A 21,332-nucleotide genomic window follows, 5' to 3' on the forward strand; every position below is an offset into this window, starting at 1 on the left:
CGCTCGATACCACTTGGTACCGCTTGGTACCCTGTATCTATGCGGACGGTTCTCACCCTGTCCGCACTCCGCACCTAATAAAATTTCCACCGGCAGTCACCAAAGATAGGATAATTCTTGAATAAAAAACTGCAGACTTTCAAGATTTAGAGGTCCCTAGCTATAGTTTGTCCCATTCCGGTCACCTGCATGGATTTGAGATAATAAACAAATAGGTAGCTTCTATTTAAAGGAAAGAACATCAACTAAAAAATAGAACCTGATTTGTAGATGTGACGAGTTGAGCTTATAGAGCTAGCAAGTTCGAACACAATTTCAAGATTGAAGGCTTAACGAGCCTGAGTTCGAACACTTTGCTGCTTGACTCGAGAGCTCGTCGGGTAGCTCGCGTAAGAGAAGACGATGAAGGCGGGAGAAGAATTCGAAGGCGGGAGCGGAATTCAAAGGCGGTCGACGGAGCTGGCGGCTTGGGAGGAAGAGCTTGTGGCTTTGACGGCGGGACGAGCTTGCGGCTTCGACGGCGGGACGACGGAGGTTTCGACGGCTGGACGACGGAGGCTTCGATGACAGTCGACAGGATTCGCAGGCGGGAGCAAGCTTCAATGGAGCTTGCGGCTTCGACGACGAGATGACGGAGGCTTTGACGACAGTTGAAGGGATTTGCAGGCCGGAGTGGGCTTCGACGGATCTTGCGGCTTCGACGACGGTCTACGTAGCACGGGACGAAGAGCAGGATTCACTGACGATGCAGTTTGGGAAGGAGCTCGACGAGACGCTCGACTCAACTAGTTTTGTGAGACGAGTCGAGCTCATCTTCGAGCTCAACTCGAGCTCGGTATTTGACAGTCAAACTCGACTCGAACACCCCATGGCTCGAGCTCGACCTGACTCGTTTGTACCCCTAATTAAGACAAATTCACATACACCACATACTTATGACTCAGAAGTTAAAACCAGTTGGTTGGCAGACCAAGATAAGCTGTGTGAATCACAAAGTTCCAAATCTATGCCAATCTAACTTTTTAGCTTTCCAAGACATTGTTTCCTAGCCATGCTCTCTATCAGGTTAGCCAATATAGATTCCTACCTGCTGGAATCTTGCTGCATAGCTGGGATAGAACATCAAAGTATCGTCAGGAAGAATGGCCTGACACCTTGCGGCTACCGAACAAACTAGTGATGAAGGACATCGTAATTACTGTGAAGGTTTAGGGGATATTGAAAACCAACTTTGGTGAAATCCTACTCCACTATGGCCCCCTCTCCACCCCACCCTACTTAAACTAGGGAATCCACTATAAAACTCTCAGGATAACCTGAAATTAAACTACTAAAAAAAACTCCCCTTCTCCACTAAAGACTTCAATACTTATAAGAAAATCCAAAGAACCAAAAAGCAACTTGATACATAATCAAAAATTATCTTGACCGGGCATGAATCTTGGGGCAAAATCAAGTCGGAAACTTTTGAAATTAAATTTGGGACCATCCGAACTCTAATTTCAGCAAACTTATAGTCAAACTGAAAGTCTCGGAAATATGAACCCAACGACACCAAATTCGACTCAATTTAAGCCCAAATGGATCCAAATCGAGGACCCAAAGCACTATTGGAAGGTTCAAACCACAATTTGGATTACTAAACGGTTTCCAAACATGGCATGCTTATAGTCCAATCGAGCGGCTCGACGAAACAATTCCAACGAGCTAAAGATCACAAAATTCCAACATCATTAAGACCTTCAAGTGTTGGATGAATGGGCCATGATCAAGGGATTCAACATCGGTCGTCCATCCAAACCACTCCCCATTTATCCTTGACCTTTCTCATATTTATTGGCCATGCCACTCTAGGAAATCTATAAATAGACCCCTCCTCCCTCTTGAAAAGGGGACCCTAAACCTAAGAAGCAAGAGAGAGATCAGAGATAGCTCTTGCCTTCTCGATCATCCTCGACCACCACGTGGAGTTTCGCCGGACCACCACTTGAGGCCCTGAGTTTCGTCGGACTACCACTTGAGGCCCTGAGATCCACCGGACCACCACTTGTAGTCCTGAATTCCGTCAAACCACCACCTAACACCTGTAGTTCTGCCAGACCACCACCTGACACCCAATGTTCTGCTGGACCACCACCTGACACCTGGAGTTTTGCCGGACCATCACCTGACGTCCGGAGTTCTGCTAGACCAAAAACTTGATGCTCAAAGTTCTATCAGACCACGACCTGATTCCCGGAATTTTACAGGACCACCACCTGACTCCCAGAGTTCTGCCGAACCACCACATGAGGCCTGGAGTTCTGTCGGGCCACCACTTGAGGCCCTGAGCTCCATTGGACCACCCCTAAAGGCCCTAAGCTCCATTGGACCACCCCTAAAGGCCCTGAGCTCCGCTGGACCACCACTTGAGGCCTAAACTTTTGACAAACCACCACCTGACGCCCGAGTTCTGCTGGACCACCACCTGAGGCCCTAAGCTTTGTCGGACCACCACTTGAGGCCCTGACTTCTACCGGACCACCACCCGAGGCCCTGACTTTTACCGGACCACCACATGAGGCTCAGACATATCCCAGACCACCACATGAGCCCTGGACTCCTATCGGACCACTACCTAATGTTCGGACTTCTGTTGGATCACCACTTGACACCTAGAGTTATATGGGAACACCACTTGAGACCCTGAGCTCTACCGGACCACCACCTAAGGCCCTGACTTCTGTCGGACAACCACCTAAGACCCTGACTTTTGCTAAATTATCACTTGAGGCTCAGACTTCTGCCGGACCACCACATGAGGCCCGGAGTTCTGCTGGACCACCACCTGATGCCCGGAGTTCTACCAAACCACCACCTGAAGTCTAGAGTTCTACCGAACCACTACATGACGCTCAGGCTTCTGCTGGACCAACACCTGACACCCATAATTCTACCAGAGTATCTCCTTACTACTACGGTCTTTTTGACCCCAATCTCCAATCAACTACGATATTTTTGACCTCCGTCTCCTATCAACTATGACCTTTCTGACCCCAATCTCCAGTCAACTACGATCTTTCTAACCTGATCTTTTGTCAACTACGGTCTTTTAGACCCTTGTCTCCTGCCGACTACGATCCTTTCAACCTCCATCGCATACTACGTTCCTTCCAACCTCCATCGCTAGACAACGGTCTTACGGACCCCTGTCTCATGCTGACTACGGTCCTTCCGACCTCTATCACAGAGAACAATCTTTCTGACCCCAATCTCCAAACAACGGTCTTTCTGACCTCTGTCTCATACCGACTACGGTCCTTCCGACCTCCATCATATATTATGGTATTTCTGACCTCTATCCTATCGACTATGGTCCTGTCAACCAAACAAATATATCTATATTGATTATTATAACTCCCACCATGTAATGCACTATATATAATGTTGTGATATCAAGCCAATGCCTTCTCCCAAGGAAGTGCCTCATTTGTAATCGACTGCAAATACTAGTGGATTCATTCAAACTGGGCTAGGCCCCATGGTTTTTCCCCCTTTTCAAGGGTTTTCACGTAAAAACTCCGGTGTCTCTTCTGAATGCTACGTTATCTCTTTCATCTTCTTGTGTGTTGGATCTTCATACAATACTAAGACTTCAGACAATATATTTCTCTACCGTCGTTTATATTCTAGGATGCAACACAACTAATTACTAGAATATCTAAAAAAAAAAGAAAAATGCTAAAAACTTACAATCCCTAACCATATCATGCTTCTCAGGAAGGGGAACACTCACCCTGGATGTCAAGTTTCTTTCATAATCATAGCTGTGAAAGGTCTTATATATTGAAGGTGGCTAAAATATTCATTTCTCTAAGTAATTCAATTTTATAGGCATCCTCTCGTATACGTTTAATTACTTTAAATGGTCTTGTAGATTTGGTTTAGGTTTAGCAAAAGGTTCAGGAGGAAAATGTTATTTACGTAAATGAATCCAAACATGATCACCTTTCTTGAAGGAAGATGTAGTACAAGATTTATTGTCTTATTTTTGACATTGAACATGTTTCTACTTAGTCATTTATTGGACTTCCTGATGTAACTTTTTTATTTTTCTTAATTTGCTTATATCCAACAATACTACATTCTAAAATCATAACCATAGAGGATAAATCTAAAGGAGTGATGGGGTTCTAGCTATACATAATCTTGAAAAGGATTTCAAGCTAGAGTTAGTGATGGACTGATTGTAAGCAAACTCAGCATGGGCTATAGAAAGATCCATTTGTTTTATATTTAGTTTTTTTCTTAGGAAAATTATAATAAATTTTTTAGACTATGATTACAATCTCTGTTTGACCATCCATCTAAGGGTGAGCAATGGAGCTAAATCGAAGTTTAGCGTACAACTGTTCTCATAGAATTCTTAAAAAATGACTAAGAAAAATGCACATCTCTATTCAACATAATGATTTTTTAAATTCTATGTGAATGAATGATTTCTCAAAAATATAAGCCAACAATATAAAAAATGTCATGAGTTCTATGACATGGAATCAAGTTAGTCATTTTAGAAAATTGATCCACCGTTATCATGAGAGAATTCTTATATCATTGAGCATTAGGAAACCTACCACAAAATTTATACTCACATCTACCCAGGGTTACCCGGGAACAATTAATGGAGTGTATAAATCTTTTTTTCCCCCTAATTTTGGCTTTGTGGCAAATTCTACATCTTTTAAGAAATATGTTAATATCATGCTGAATAGATGGCTTATAACTTCTTTTTTTGGTATTAAAATAATGATTTATAGGTTCCCATTTGACAAAGCTTCAACTTCTACCCAAAATCCAAATCCTCAAAATTTTATTGCTATAAATCTAATGACCTTAAATTGAAGGATACTAAAAAGGGTGTAACATTAACTCAAATCATTTGTAGTCTTATTTTGAATACCAAACTCATGTTTTAAAATGTAATAAAAAGATGATAACTCATCCCACTTAGCATGCATTTCCTTAAGCTCACTATGAAGGTACTTTATGGTTTTATGATCTAAGTATAAAATAAATTCATTGGATAAGAGATAATAATTTCAGTGATCTAAGACACAGACAATCACATACAATTACTTATCATAACTGAATAACTTGTGTCAGACCTCATTCAATTTTTCACTAAAATAGGGGACTCGTTGCATATTCTAGTTTAATATGACACCAATTCATGAATTTGAGGGGTATATAGCCAACTCCATAAATATAGTTGAAATTAGGAAGTGCAAGGACTAGTGCGTTGGTCATTATATATTTAAGTTTTTCAAAACTAGATTGGGCTACATGTGCTCAATGAATTTGCTTCCCTTAAGAATGTCAGTTAAAATGAGCAATCTCAGAGTTAAAGTTCCTAATAAAATGTTAATAGAAGAACAACAAGCTGTCAAAAATTCATGTCTATAAATGATCAAGGTACAAGCCAATCTAAAATGCACAAACCTATTTTAGTCCATTTATATTTTTGCGCTACATATAATATATCCTAAATATTGTCAGCTAAGAATCCACATTTATTAGAATTGGCATGCAATTTTTCTTATTGCAGGACTTCAAAAAGTTATTTTAAATGATTTAAATGATCCTCAAGAGTCAAGAATATCATCAAAGCATACCACTACAAATTTTACCACGAAGGGTTTATATACTTGAGTCATTAATCACTTTAAAGTATTGGGATCATTAGATATACCAAAAGGCATCACCATCCACTAATATAACCCGCCTCGTATTTTTAAAGCCATCTTTCATTCATCCACTAGTTTCATTTATATATGGTGATATCCACTTCACAATTCAATTTTTCAAAAAACAAAGATGCTCAGTGTAATTTATCAAATAAATTATCTAGCTGACAGAAATAAGTATTTTATCATGATCTTATTAACAACAATGCTATCTATGCACATGTCACGTGCTAGCTATTTTGGGACTAATAACATCGGAATCACACAAGGAATAGTATTATTTCAAATCAAACCCTTAACAAGGATGTATTCTACATAGTTTTATAGCTTTTAATGTTCCTTTAGTCTTATATGATAAGCTCGATGATGAGGAATTATAACACATGTGGAATTATAACACATGTCACGATCCGGCTTGAAAGCTCGAATTAAACAAGCGGTAGGAGATGGTTGGGTGTTTATTATAGTTTTTTAATAACATTAATTACTTAATAGAATAATATTCAAAATACAACTAAAAAGCCACTAAAACAAAATTCTCAATTTGAATATATAATAATCAACTTATCTTTTTCTATTTGATCACCTTCTTTTATACACGAACTATTCTCTTTTAGTCATTTAATCCGCAGGATATTTGTGAAATCCTTTAAGTAAAAGAAGCTAAACTCTTAAACATCAATGTTGTTTTTGGTGTAATGGCGTGCTCATCCCAATACAATTCTGAGATGAGTGACCAACTTGGAAGTTACACCAACATGACAAAACCATGAGGCTCTTAGGTCAAAAAGAACAATATCTCGATAGTTAAGAGTTTGAGCTGTTACAAGATTTACCCAACATTTAAATTTAACAGATTTGAGTTCTTCATAATAAACTTAGTGGACAATTATAATTTATAACATATCAATTAAATATGCATATAAATAATCATGTTCATTTGTCAAATTTTTTTATTTAAACATATATGGATATTTAATATAAATGTAGATCAAAATTCTATTTCTTTATATAAACTTCATTCATTTTTTTATTTCATTTATTACATAAGTACCATCAAATTTTGTACTAATGAAATTACAATCATTTTTATTCTATTTTTCATTTAATGTGCATGGGTATATTGTATCTTCTACTAATACTATAAGAGGGTGAGCTCATGTATTTTCATTTATGTACCTTTCATTTTTTATACTTTTATTTACATGTTGCGAGTCATTTTGTTCATTTCATTTTTCGTTACTTATACATAGTAATTTATATAAGTACTTCATATATATATATATATATATATATATATATATATAACATTCTCATTGTCGTTGATGTTTTGTTAACGTCGCGCTATTTTTTTATAAATAAAAAAATTAGTTATTAAATATGCAATTCAAATAATTTTGAGGGCTATTTATATATATTTTTAAAAATATATAAAATTTTAACTATTAAGAGCCAATAATGCAGTTCATGCTAACCAGCTTAAAAGAATATAATCGAGTTTGCTAACACTAATTAAGTTACAAATCAAGCTCATCTCCGAAATTGAGCTCAAAATACGGACTCGAGCTTGATGGCGGCGTCGAGTTGTACAGATCAACGTGTCGGACTCGAATTCCACCATGGGTGAACTCGTATAAGGTGGCGGCATCGCATTTCAGAGGCGAAGAAAGCAGTCGACTTCCGATCGGAGTACTAGATTCTGTGTGGGGACACACTGCCTCCTTTCATCTTCCACTTTAATGGCGATGTCGAAGAACCCCAAGAACAAGCAGCGGAAGCCGAGATCTCCTCTGCTCCTTCTGTCAGTGGCGACGGTTGCCATTGGTCTTGTTTGGGTTTTCTTCTCCTCCTCGATATCCGTCATTCGCTTCTCGATTTATTCGGCGAGCGCAGGCGAGATGGAGGGATCAAGCGGACTTGAAAGCAAGTACTTGTACTGGGGAAACAGGATAGACTGCCCTGGCAAGCATTGCGATTCTTGCGAGGGGCTCGGGCACCAGGAGTCCAGCCTCAGATGCGCGCTAGAGGAAGCCCTATTTCTCAAGAGGTATTTGACCGAATAACGCTAGGTTTGATTCGATTTTTATTTTTATCATTTGTTGTTTTCAACATTGTTAATGGGAAGACTACAATCTATCTCATTACTGCACTAACGAAGATGTATGAGAAGCCTTCGACTTCAAACACATTTTTTTTTATGAATAAATTATTTAATATGATGATGGTAGACATTAGTTCAATGACATAATATCTGAATAATTTGAACATGAACATATATCTACTTCAGTTTACTCGGGATCCTTGAGAGGAGGCAACACATAGCTGCTAATCAGATTACTTGGATATTACAATCAATGGTTGTTAGTGTTGATAGACTGAAACCTACGGTATACCCGGGACGACAGAACCATGGGATCTTGATCAGGTTTACCTTTATCCCTCATAACCAAAATTTAAATATGTTGCACATCTAAAAATTGATTCATCTTTAATCGAGAGTTTTCTTCTATGCGTCAGAAAGGGTAATTAACTATGAGGGCTTACGCTCATAGAAAGTGGAACCTCAGAACTAAATCAACCCTGATTTCGTTCATCGAGGGAAATATGGTTAATTTAAATTCCAATCTACCTCAAGGGAAATGGGACTTTAAGCTTGTGAAAGCAGGGTTCATGCTGTAGCACAACATTCATTTCTTGAGCGAACACATCCCTCTAAAGGACCCTTACACCGAAGTCATAGTGGCTACACTTTTTATTCAAGAAGTGGCACGCTTGCACGGGTTCCCAAAAGTCATTATGTCAGATAGGGACAAGGTGTTTCTTGGCCACTTATGGAAGGAGCTATTAAGTTTAGAGGGGATGCTATTGAAGCAAGTATGGCCTACCTCCCTCAAACAAATGGTCAGAGAGAAGTGGTCAACCGCAGTGTGGAGACCTACTTGAGATGCTTTGTATCATACACACCAAAGAGTTGGACTAGGTGGATTGTGTGGACAGAATATTAATACAACACCTGGTACCAATCAGGAGCAAAGATAAATCCCTTAAGGGTTCTCTTGATTCATTATTGAGGCAACACTACACTAGTGTCTAGTGTAAAGAAGTACTTAGAGGAGATAGACAGGGTACTAGCGGAGCTTAAGTGACATTTGTTGAGAACCCAACAAATCATGAAAAGGAAGGCAGATGGCCACGAGAGAGAGGTACATTTTGAACAAGGAGACATAATTTGCTTAGAATTGAGGCCCTATAGACATAAAACATTAGTCATGAGAAGGAATGAAAAATTATCCTTGTTGGCGATGAGGAGTAAACACCACAATGAAGAAACAAACAAGAAAGTAAAAGCAATGAAAAAATAAAGGACACTGAGATTTAATGTGAAAAAACAAAAAATAGAGAAAAAACCACATAGCCACACCAAAATCCACTATGAAAATTGAGAGAAATAAGTACATATCTTTTTTTTTTCTCTTACTCTCTCCTTCTCTTCTCACATGTATCGTTCTCTCTATATTTCTCAAATTACAAGAGAAAGCCAAGTAAAAATAACCCGAAGGGACGCAACCCTTCAGAAAAATGAAAAATAAAACCGTCCAGTCTGTCTCGCAGTGCTGCAGCGCTCTTGAACCTCTTTCTTGATCCGCTGTGTCATTGTATCTAGAATGTTGTAGTGCTTCACTCTCTGTTGTTCAGGATTAGGGCACTTGGGTACACACCGTCTGGGGGTTGTATGGAGAAAATATTTTCTTTTCAAGCAGGGGTCCCCCCCCCCCTAAGCGAGCACGAGAAATTTGAGGTCTGAGGCAATGGAACAACCGGATTGATCAACACAATCAAATTCGACACATAACAATCCCCACAATATTTTGGGCCTTATGTGATCTTGGAGTGCATCGAAGCAGTAGCATATCGATTAATGCTACCACCATCCTCAGCTTTGCACCTAGTCTTTCATATATCGCAGCTGATGAAGGAAATAGGGGAACATACGCCATCACCACTACCCCCAACTTTGACTGTGAATATAGAAGTTATCTGTTAACGGCGAATGGCGCACCATGGCGCAAAGGTCCCTTTGGAGCCATGGCGCATAGCACACGGCGCGGCGCGCGCTATTTTGAACATGGTGCAAGCTATATAAAAATTATAAAATAATAAGCATGAATATGAAATATTATTAAAAATGAAAGACAAGTTATCATAATAATAAAAGACAACCATAACATATATAAGTTCGACTAAGTAACATCCAAATATCTCATAATTCAAATATTACAATCTTTTTTTAAAAGATCAAATAAGAATTTAATATAATCTTCTTGGAAATCATCATCATCAACAAATGTTAAAAAAGCTTCATTATCTTCTTCAACATTGTCTCCTGCTTCGTAATCCTTTTCATCACCCTCCTCATCATCATTCTCAATAGCAGCATCATGCCTAATTGAAGATTCTTTCTTTTTCTCTTTAGATATTTCCCGAATATTATAGTTTTTATTATAAACACCAGTAGCTTTAGCAACACTTATCCAAGTTAAATATTCCTCTCCAGCAATATAGTCATTTTCTTCATCAGACTCATAATCTAATTTTCCTGTTAGCCATTCATTTGCATCATCTATCTCAGTCAAAGAAATAGGATCAATGACATCACGATGATTGAATCTCCGAATCAGTGCTCTATTATATTTCACATAAACTAAATCCTTTAAGCGACCATGATCCAATTTGCTTCTTCGTTTGCTATGAAGTTGCAACTAAAATATTATCTGTCATCACATCAAAGTCTTCTCCTTCTTCTTCAGCAAGGTTGACATTTGATATGTCATTAACTGTTCCTTTAAATCTTTTTTTTTTCAACATGGATGCCTTAATTTCAGACTTCACGTGCTCGGGACATTTAGAGCAAGGCCTTGCATTCCTAAAACCCCAACAAGGTGTTGTTTGTGGCGTGTAATTCCTCCTTTTGTTATTTTACCACAAAAAATGCATGTCATACTGTTGTTGTCGAATTCATTTGTTAGTATAACATATTTTCATGCTGGATATTTTTTTAAAGATTGAACTGAATTTGACATTTTATGATCACCTAAAAGCAAACAAATTTAGATAAAGAAATATAATATTGTCCAAGAAACATAATATGGGGGCTGCTGGGGGTCCAAGGGGGCGCAGCTCCCCTGGCCGGGTTCGACCTGCCAGGTCAGGAACAAAATTTATTTGTAAGAGAAATTTTGAAGTTCGTTTGTATGGAAATCAGGGAGCGGTACTGAGCGTGTACCTAGTTGTACCGAGCTGTACCGAGCGTGTACTGAGTTGGTACCTATTTTTACCGACCTGTACAGAGCATGTAACTAGCGGTACCGAGCATGTACCGAGCGGTACCAAGCATGTACCGAGCGGTACCGAGCATTTACATAGCTGTACCGAGCGGTATCATGCATGTACTTAGCAATACCGAGCGTGTACCTAGTTGTACCGAGCTGTACCGAGCGGTACAGAACATGTAACTAGCGGTACCGAGCGGTATCATGCATGTACTTAGCGATACCGAGCGTGTACCTAGCGGTTCCGAGCGTATACCGAGCGTGTACCTAGTTGTACCGAGATGTACCGAGCGGTACAGAGCATGTAACTAGCGGTACCGAGTAGTATCCAGCATGTACTTAGCGATATCGAGCATTTACTTAGCAGTATCGAGCATGTACCCAGCAGTACCGAGCATACCTGTTAAGTTGTAAATTATTGTAAGAAATAGCAATGCAAAATAATAGAGCTGTGCGGAACAGACAGAGGTTGCAAATCAAAGTCAGCTGGTAAGATTTTATTGGAATAGACGAAGGAAAGGGCGGATTTGGCAGAAGCACTGCTCTGTGGGACGATTCGGCGGAAACAACGACTTCAACTTCGGGACATATTCGGCTGGATTCGGCGGAAACAGCGAATGAAGCAAATAGAAAACAGAAAACCTTCGACTTCGGAATAGATTCAACTACCTCGACTTAGGGACTGCGAGATGTGTTCGGCGGATGCAACAAACAGAAAATCTTTCGTGAAATTAGGGCAATGAATAGTCGTTTATCTTAAAATATAGATATATTTTTAAATATAAAAAATATTCATAAGTATACCGAAATTTAAAAACAACTTGGCGCGCTATTTTGCGCCATGCGCAATGCGCCATTGTTCACATGTGGCGCAAATAGCGCGCACTATTTTAAACACATGCGCCTCGCCATGAACATGGCGCCGTAGGTGCGTCGCGCCGCGTCGCACCGTGCGTCATGGCGCGCGCTATTTTGCGCCATTGACAGCTATGTTGGAACCCATAGAAATAGCAGGTTTACGCAGGGGGAGACAGAGACACAAGAGGTACTAATCAAGTGAAAGGAACTATTAGAGCATGATGCCACTTGGGAGTCATACGAGACAATCATGAGACAATTTTCAACCTTCCATCTTGAGGACAAGGTGTATTTTTGGGAGGGGAGTATTGTTACAGCCGGTCCAGCAGGACCGGTCCTGCGGCCGGCCCAGCAGCAAGGGGACGGACCAACAGGAATATCAGCCCCCCTTGTGGGGCCCAATAAACCAATTATTTTATATCCTAGGAGGAAGATTAAGGAAGAAATTAATGAAAGGAATTTCAATTTAAAGTAGGAAGGGAATTAATTAAGACAAAGATCTTTTTGGGCTATTTTTGGGGGAAGACTAGGGGCTTATATAGGGATTATTATTTTGTATTAGGGTTAGGTTTTGATTGAGTTTTTCTGTGTAGTTTTCTACGAGGGCTTCCTAGCGTTGTTTAAGTTGTTTGGGAGAGACAATCTACCTCTCTAATTGTAGATTGCTTGTATCGTTTGTTTCTTATTAAGTTATTAATCAAAATCAGCCAATTGTTCTTCCAAAATATGCTGTTTTTGTTATTTTTCTGTAAATTTTCTGTTGTTGCTCGCTAAAATTGACTCCAAGGCATATCAGTATCATATGCATAAGTTTGATTTAATGTTATCTTACTGAAACAATATAATATTATTTAAAACGATCAGTTATTATTTGTTTTAATCATTTGGTTTATCCTAACATCAAGATTTTGATAACATCTAAATAACACCATTTAGAAAATATCATTTACAAAATTATTGTTAAAAGTTATCACAAAAACAAACAACTGACATCTATGAATAACAACACATAACAGCGTATGTAAGGAAAGCAGGCAACTCAGTTTTATGAATTCTTCTTTTCTATACCAATAACATAGACAAGTGTTTTCTTTCGTCCTTTACAGCAGCGTTATCTCAACCGGAACCTCTCATTTTCCTGGAAAAAGTCATTTTGTAATGTACTATCCTACTATACAAATTTATTACTATATACCACCTTAATGCTTAATATTTGTAGTATGTTACCTTAATCTTCACCTTCTTATTAATATTTTACTTTGTCGATTCTTATTACATGCTTTAATCTTTAATTTTTAAACTAACCATGGACATCAGGTTTCTGGGTTGCGGGAAGATCTATTACCTTCAGACAATCTACATCCATAGACATCTAGTATGGGGTGGTTTGAGGATTTAATTCTAGCCTGCCCAAGCGCATATGCTGCTACTTTGGTGATTTCTCGGTCCCTGGGAAAAAAAATTTCAGAATACTATGGGGCACAAGTGACGTTATTAGAATTGTTATTTTATAATTAAGATAAATTTATGGGTTTTTCTTAAAATGTAAATGCGATATATTTCTTAGATTAGCACTGAGCAACCATGATGATGTTTTTGCATAGAGTTAATCCATTAGGATGATTTATTTGTAATATTAAAGATTACTGTGATATACCAATAGATTAATATGTTTAGGGTGGTACGTAGTAAAATATGCTTTGATTCTCGTGCTGTTTTGCTGGAAGGTTTATGGTCTTTTTAAGCAGAAGTTTCTGGCTATTGCAGGTTTATACACTTTTATTTTTAAGTTCAAATTTTGCTGGAGTTGATAGCATATTTGTTGATGCAAAGTTTTTAAACCTGTTTGATAGTTCACGTTCTTGTCAATAATCATCTTTACCTTTTCTTCAGGGTATTCGTGATGCCTTCTAGAATGTGCATTAACCCATTGCATAATAAGAAAGGGATCCTCCATCATTTGACCAATGTATCATCACAGGAAAGGTATGGATGTTTCTTTTGTTATAAATTTCTATAGTAACTGGTTTTCGATCAATGCGTGGACATAGAACATTGTTCAAAGCTTCTGGAAGGTAGAATTAATGCTTGTTGAAATGTTTAGAACATTTCTTACTATGCCTGGAACCCCCCTAAAAAGATGTTTTTATGCTATTTTCTATCAGAAAATTTAAATTCTGAAGAATCTGTATAGATTATAATCCAGTTCCTTGTACTGTGTCTGGTACCTTTTGTCATATAATTTGCTCAAGGTCTTATACTGTAATTCTCCTCTTTTCCAATTGATTTTATGATGGAAGGGATGGTAATGTGTATAGATCAAAATCCAGTTCCTTGTACTATCTCTGGTACTTTTTATCATATAATTTGCTCAGGGTCTTATACTGTAATTCTTCCCTAAAACCTAAAAATTCTGAAGAGTCTATATAGATCAATATCCAGTTCCCTGTACTATATTCGGTACTTTTTGTCATATAGTTTGCTCAAGGTCTTATACTGTAATCCTCCTCATTTCTTACTATGCCTGGAACCCCCTTAAAATGATGTTTTTATGCTATTTTTCTATCAGAAAATTTAAATTCTGAAGAATCTGTATAGATCAATATCCAGTTCCTTGTACTTTGTCCGGTACTTTTTGTCATATAATTTGCTCAAGGTCTTATATTGTAAGTCTCCTCTTTTCCGATTGATTACATGATAGAGGGGGATGATAATGTGCAAATCATATTAGAGAAATGTTATTAATATTAGCGAAGGGCAAAAAGCATAAAATACTTTCCTGAATCTCTTTATTAATGGCTGTTTGAAATCTTGAAAGAGTACCATGTCTTGCTTGGCTGCTAGCGTATTCATAGCTAGAATGAAAAAAATTTCTACTGAAGAACACTAGTTTATGGCTGTATGCTCTAATTATAATTGACATTTTCAAGCAAAAGGCATAAATCCAAGCTATTTTGCACATCACCTGGAAAAGATGAGCTTTTGTTAAACTGTTGGGTGTTCTTATAAGATATTTAATATTTTTCTTTGAGAAAAGATCTAATAAAAAATATTATTTCTAATATTTTTTAGCCATATTTTTTTTGGTCTACCTCTATCTTTCTTAACATAGGCCAAATCTAATACATCTACTCTCCTAATTGGATCATCTAAAGACCAATATTTTATGTGTCAAACTATCTAAGACGACTCTCTCTAATCTTATCTGCCACTGGAGCTATTCCAACTTTTTCACGTATACACTCATTTCACATTCTGTCTCTAAGATTGAAGCTACCCATCCACCTGAGCATCCTCATCTCTGCAACACTTAACTTTATGCTTCTTTTTTAATGACTAACATTATGCACTGTAAAGCATTGCAGGTCTCACCACCATCTTATAGATTTTTTCTTTAAGTTTTAGGGGTACTTTTCTATCACACAACAGGCCGATGCATTTCTCCACTTCAACCATCCAACTTAAATTCTACTATTAATATCGTCATCTATTTCACCATCTCTTTGAACAATAGACCCAATATATTTAAAATGTGTATTCTTATTAATGACTTGATCACCCAAAGTCACAATCCCCCACTAGATTTATTACTATTAAAATTACACTCAATGTATTCAGTTTTATATTTACTTAGATGAAAAGCTTTAGACTCTAAAGTTGACCTCCACAATTCAAGTTTACCTTCAACTTCCTCTAGTCTTATCAACAAGAAGAATATCATCAGCAACAAGCATACACCAAGGTATATCCTCTTGCAAATGTCTGCCAATAACATCCATGACTCATGCAAAAAGATATGGGCTTTAAGCTGATCCTAGATGCAATCCAACTTACATATGAAAATATTTGGTCAAACCATATTATGCTTGAACACAAATAACAACTCATACATGCACATCTTTAATGACTTGAATATAAACATTATTAACTCTTTTTTTTTTTTTTTAGAACTCTCCATAGCATTTCTCTTGGAACTTTATCATATACTTTCTCTTAATCAATAAATATTATATGTAGATGCATTTTATTCTCTTTATACTTCTCTATTAAACTTTTCAATAAATATATAGCTTCCATTGTAGACCAACCCGATATGAATCCAAATTGATTTTGAGATACATTAGCATCACGTCGTAACCTATGCTCAATAACTCTCTCCCATAGCTTTAAAGTATGACACATTAACTTAGTTCTTATATAATTCCCACACGCTTGTGCATCACTTTTATTCTTATAAATATGAATCAATACACTTCTTTTTCACTCATTTGACATCTTTTTAATCTTCAAAATAATATTAAAAAGTTTTGTAAGCTAAGAAACTTCATCATCTCCTAAGCATTTTCACACATTTATTGGAATATCAGTAGGTCCAATTGTTTTTCCACACTTCATTTCTTGAAGGTCTCTCTAACTTCGGTTTTACTAATGCAACAATAAAAATAAAAATCTCTATTTTTATTTATGATGTTGAGGTTACTAAAGTCAATTGTATTTTCGTAATCTTTATTGAAAAGCTTATCGAAAAATCTCGCATATTGCTTCCTTAGATTCTTTAGAGGCTCTTTATATCTTTCCCAATTTTTCAAGCTTTATATCCAAATCAATTTTTATAAGAAAGCTTTTTATTTTTAATATTTTCTTGCATATTTTGTTTTCACCATCAACTTTTTTTACTATTAGGGGCTTTTTCTTTTGATACTCTAAGCACATCCTTTATACTATTCTTAATATCATTGGTTACTTTTTTCACATAGCATTAACTTCCTAATGTATAATTAAAAATCTTAAGATCTTGAATCTTATTCTAAAAAATATTTGTATTAGTATTTTTTAAATGTCCCCATCTAATTCGAGGATAACATTTTTTTTTCATATTCTACCTATTTATTTTAAACTTCAAAACTAATAAGCGATGTTGAGTACATAAACTTTTACTTGGAATAACTTTTCAATCTTTACAATCTAAACGATCTATTTTTCTTATAAAAAAATAATCAATCTGTGTTGTACTATATCCATTTTTTTAAGTACTGATGATGTCCTTAATTTTTAAATATTTATATCAAAATAATTCTTCTCTCTTCATTTAGCATTTTTTAATTCTTCAAGATATTCTTGAAATATTTATTTAGCAAATTATTCTAATGTCACCCAAACTCTTCAAATTTAATAGATATTTTATATTAACGTAATTCTTTATTTTTATGCATATTTAAGTTGACACCATTTCATATTTTTTGTATTAATCTATTAAATAACTACTTATTCTATTCACTATGCTTTTTGACAAAGGTTTCTTCCTTCACACTTATTTAAATCATTTCTCGAAGTAACATTTTTATCTTATTTTAATGTGTTCATCTTTTAACTAAGATATCATCTTCATTTCTAATTATTCTAGCTTAATCGAATTATTTAGATTTCCTATCTTATATTTTAGTTATTTACTATATCTTCTTTTCACTTTCCTTTGTACCTAATCTATAAAAAATCAAATTGGCACTTTTGCTTAGCTGATTTCCCTTTTTGCATAGTTCTTAGCTTCCTGATAGTAATCCTCAACTATATATATATATATATCTGCACTTTACGATTCAAAAACTGTTTTGCGGAGTGTTGTTAGCATTTTAATCTCATTAAATCCTTTTAACTTCAAGTCATTTCATTTGCTTGTAGATGGGCAGCAAGTTCTTGTACGATGGACTCTTTGTATGATCTGAATCTCATTTCCAAAACTATACCAGTAATACTTGACAATTCCAAGATGTGGTATCGTGTAGTATCAACAAGTATGAAGTTGGGAAACAGAGGTGTGGCCCAAGTGGAGGGAACTAGTAGGACTGATCTCAGAGACAGTAACCTTTACTCGAACGTTTTACTAATAAACCGCACTGCAAATCCGCTTTCATGGTAAATAATTAGTTTCTTTCGTGTTAACTAACTACAAAATTTTCCTGCATTTGCATATTATCATCACAACTCTCTCAAAAGTATCAGTCGGTGCAATATGCACGAATTGTTTTCTAGGTGACATTTGAAAATTCAAGCGCTAGACTTGATCATGATAATCATCCAGGTTTATGGAGTGCAAGGACCGAACAAATCATAGTTCAGTCATGTTACCATATTCATTTCTTCCTACAAGCGCGGCACCAAAGTTAAGAGACGCAGCAAGAAAGGTATAGGCATTTTCATTTTCAACAATCACTAAGGCTTCGTTTGGGATGACTTTCTTACTGCTTCTTAAAGCAGCTTTTTAGCAAAAAAAATAAAAAAATTTATATTAAAAAATTATTTTAAAAAACAGTATAAAGCCGTTCCAAATAAAGCCTAAATGTCAGAGGAATGTAACTTTTTAGTGAAAGCTTGCAAAAAAGAAAACAGCTTCGAATTTTTTTCTCAAATCCTAAAAGTAATCTCATTTACTGAAAATCATCCAAAATGGTTTTCATTAATAATTATGCTGTAAAAGTTATTTCATAACTTCATGGAATATTGGTGCTGCTAGTTTACTTTTCAGACCTAATAGTTGAAAAGAACTAAATGAATCTGTAATCCGAACGATGCACTTGATTGCTGCATGTAGCCTTTACCTTTATTGTTTCTGGTGAATGTGCAAAGTTCGTTTTTGCTCCTTTTCCATCACTCTCCTGTGCAGAAATGGGAGCAAATATGTATGCAAAGTTATGAATGGATATCTAACTTGACCTTGAAAATGTTTAAATATACCACATCATCCTCCGCATTGCATCATTTTGTGCCTCTTACATTGTTTAATTTTTTATCAAACCCTTTCCATTCAGATTAAGGATCTGCTAGGTGATTATGATTCTATTCATGTGAGGCGAGGTGACAAGATGAAGACTAGGAAAGACCGATTTGGAGTTTATCGAACCCTACATCCCCATCTTGATAGGGATACTCGTCCTGAATTTATTCAACTCAGAATAGCAAAATGGATCCCACCAGGTCGCACCATATTCATAGCTTCAAATGAAAGGACACCTGGATTCTTTTCACCTCTCTCTTCCAGGTATGCTCAGATGTCTTATTTTTTGCCACTGTTGTTCGATCAAAATGCAAGAATCTATACCAAAAATCCTTTCTGTATCTTGCTTGCAACATTCCACAAATTGCTGTCTTCACTGGCCAATTAATTTTAAATGTCAGCCCATTTTAAGTAACATTGCATGGCCATTTAATCAGTTATCCTAAAGCTTTTTTTTTTTTAAGGTGGCAAATTTATGGAGCTTAAATTAAGATTAATTAAGTGATACGAGCATCATTAGGAAGAATAATATATATATATATTTTTAAATAAGTTTTGAGTTATAATCTACATAAATTTTTTTATTATAAGTGTGCTTATATTCTTCCGTGGAAGAATTTAATTTTTGAAGAATGCTTAAACATCAATTTATGTTAGCTTATATACGTTATGCATTTTGTGTACATACCCTGAACACCGAAATCGAGCAAATATCATTTCTCAGTTATATATGATTAAATAAGCATTATGTATTTACAGTTACTTTTATAACAAAATATGTAAATATTAAGCGGCTGATATGTAATTAACAGGATAATTTTAATAAAAAGTGAAAGAAAAATTTAGAAATACAGGACCAAATAAGTATAATGAAGACATAAGAGTCATTTTGGTATGTTGAAATTTCATCATTTTGAACTGATAAAATATTTTTTAATCATGTTGGGTGAAATTATTCAATTTTGGCAATGCATATTAAATTGAAAGGATATTTAATAATATTATGAAATTATCAGAATATTATCATCTGAATTTATCATATGGTATTATTTTGGATCCATCTATCCATGGTTTGAGATACTAAAAACTAATGTTAACAACTAAGTCTTAGGCGTTGTTTGGGACGGCTTTCTTCATGCTTCTTAAAACAACTTTTTCTAGTATAAAAATTAATTTTTTTTACTAAAAACTGCTTTAAAAAGCATTAAGAAAGTCATCCCAGATGAGGCCTTAGTGATCTAGATGTGCCTTGCTGGTGTTTAGGAACAGGCTGTCGATTTTTAGTATCCATTTTTTAAGGTAACAAGCTCAGCTTGTTGCAGGAAATGGCTTGGAATTCACTTTGAACTAGTTAAAAACATTTGGTTTGTGTATATATCAGCTCTTTTGAGTACCATTTTGGAAACACTGTTTTTCTAGCTTTTATACCGACTCTTTTCTTTTTCATGTTCATCACCTCTTGTCTCACGACATCAAAGGTCCAATTTCAAAACATTTAAAAATAAGAAAAAAACTTCTTATATGCTGCTGCAATACTGTCCATCTAAATTAAATGATCAATTTTTAGCGTGTTATTTCTTTACCAAAAAAACTGTTTAGGTACAAGGTAGTGAGCTCATCAGACTATAGCAGCATTTTGGATCCAGTAATCGAGAACAATTACCAGCTCTTCATGGTAGAGAGGTTGATCTTGGGTGGTGCTAGAACCTTCATCAAGACATTTAAAGAGTTTGAAGGCGATCTCAGCCTTACAGATGATCCAAAAAAGAACACAAAGAATTGGCAGATTCCTGTCTATACTATGGAAGGAGTATGACTTCAAATATCTATCCTATTTTCTACCAGCTAAGAGCATCAGGTCCCTTATTTTCTCCAGATTTGCAGTTCTGATTCAGAGAAGGGTAGAGGATACTATGTGAACAAATTTTGGGTGAGAATATCCCATCAAAATCTGATTAGAATGAGTATAAATTTTTAGCTTTATTTTAAGATGAGTGCAATGTAAGAATTTATTAATTATTCATATATTGCATTAATCTTATAATAAATTTATAAATTTTAATATTCATTCTAATTAAAATTTGATGGTATCCTGTAATAATTTTTCTGAAGCATATATTTGTTTGTTTTGTCACATTTATTTGATCAAGATTGTATTTATGTTGTGCATTGTAGGGGTGAATAGTTGGGTGAACTTTTGTGGGCACTTTAGGAAGTTTGTTAAATGTAATTAATAGACATTCATAATATTTTATGATTTTTTAGGCTTTGATTTGTTTGGAGTAATTTGAGATATGCTACGCAACTCTTTCTGTTCTGTTGGTTGAAAATTTTGACTATCAACTAAAAGGTCTTAGATCCGAGTCTTGTATATGTGATGTCTATATGAGTTTGTCTCTCGAATTTTGGTTTTAATGTCTAATCTTTTTTGCCTTTCTCTGCAAATACAGTTAATGGGGAGGGTAATCTTTTATCCACCAAAAAATTCCAACACCTGAAAATTGAGTTTTTAGTGTAGTAACTGAAGTTCAGGCCTTCAATATTAATCATAAAAAATAAAGTTACTGATAGAACTTTAGATTTCTTTTATTTATGTACTTCGTGATTTCTCTTTTATCATTATTTTTATTTGATTGTCATGAACATTCT

The 21,332-nt window shown here is 35.8% G+C and overlaps 1 protein-coding gene across 1 annotated transcript; it reads left to right on the top strand.

Annotated features, from left to right (window-relative positions):
* The first annotated feature begins 7,257 nt into the window (after positions 1-7,257).
* Positions 7,258-20,947, top strand: LOC110106806. The gene is made up of 6 exons (XM_020836823.2): positions 7,258-7,770; positions 13,805-13,897; positions 17,591-17,824; positions 17,991-18,093; positions 18,718-18,947; positions 20,283-20,947. The coding sequence occupies exons 1-6, from the start codon at positions 7,463-7,465 to the stop codon at positions 20,497-20,499; spliced, it is 1,185 nt and encodes a 394-aa protein (XP_020692482.1). The 5' UTR covers positions 7,258-7,462; the 3' UTR covers positions 20,500-20,947.
* Positions 20,948-21,332: the final 385 nt, after the last annotated feature.

Source organism: Dendrobium catenatum, unplaced genomic scaffold (genome assembly GCF_001605985.2).
Source record: "Dendrobium catenatum unplaced genomic scaffold, ASM160598v2 fragScaff_scaffold_106, whole genome shotgun sequence".
Lineage (NCBI taxonomy): Eukaryota > Viridiplantae > Streptophyta > Magnoliopsida > Asparagales > Orchidaceae > Dendrobium > Dendrobium catenatum.

Bases quoted from the DNA above. Each gene is read 5' to 3' on its own strand.
- LOC110106806 (XM_020836823.2), top strand. From the start codon at position 7,463: ATGGCGATGTCGAAGAACCCCAAGAACAAGCAGCGGAAGCCGAGATCT. The intron at 18,094-18,717 runs GTATAGGCATTT...CTTTCCATTCAG, and splicing joins TAAGAGACGCAGCAAGAAAG to ATTAAGGATCTGCTAGGTGA. The intron at 18,948-20,282 runs GTATGCTCAGAT...AAAACTGTTTAG, and splicing joins TTTTCACCTCTCTCTTCCAG to GTACAAGGTAGTGAGCTCAT.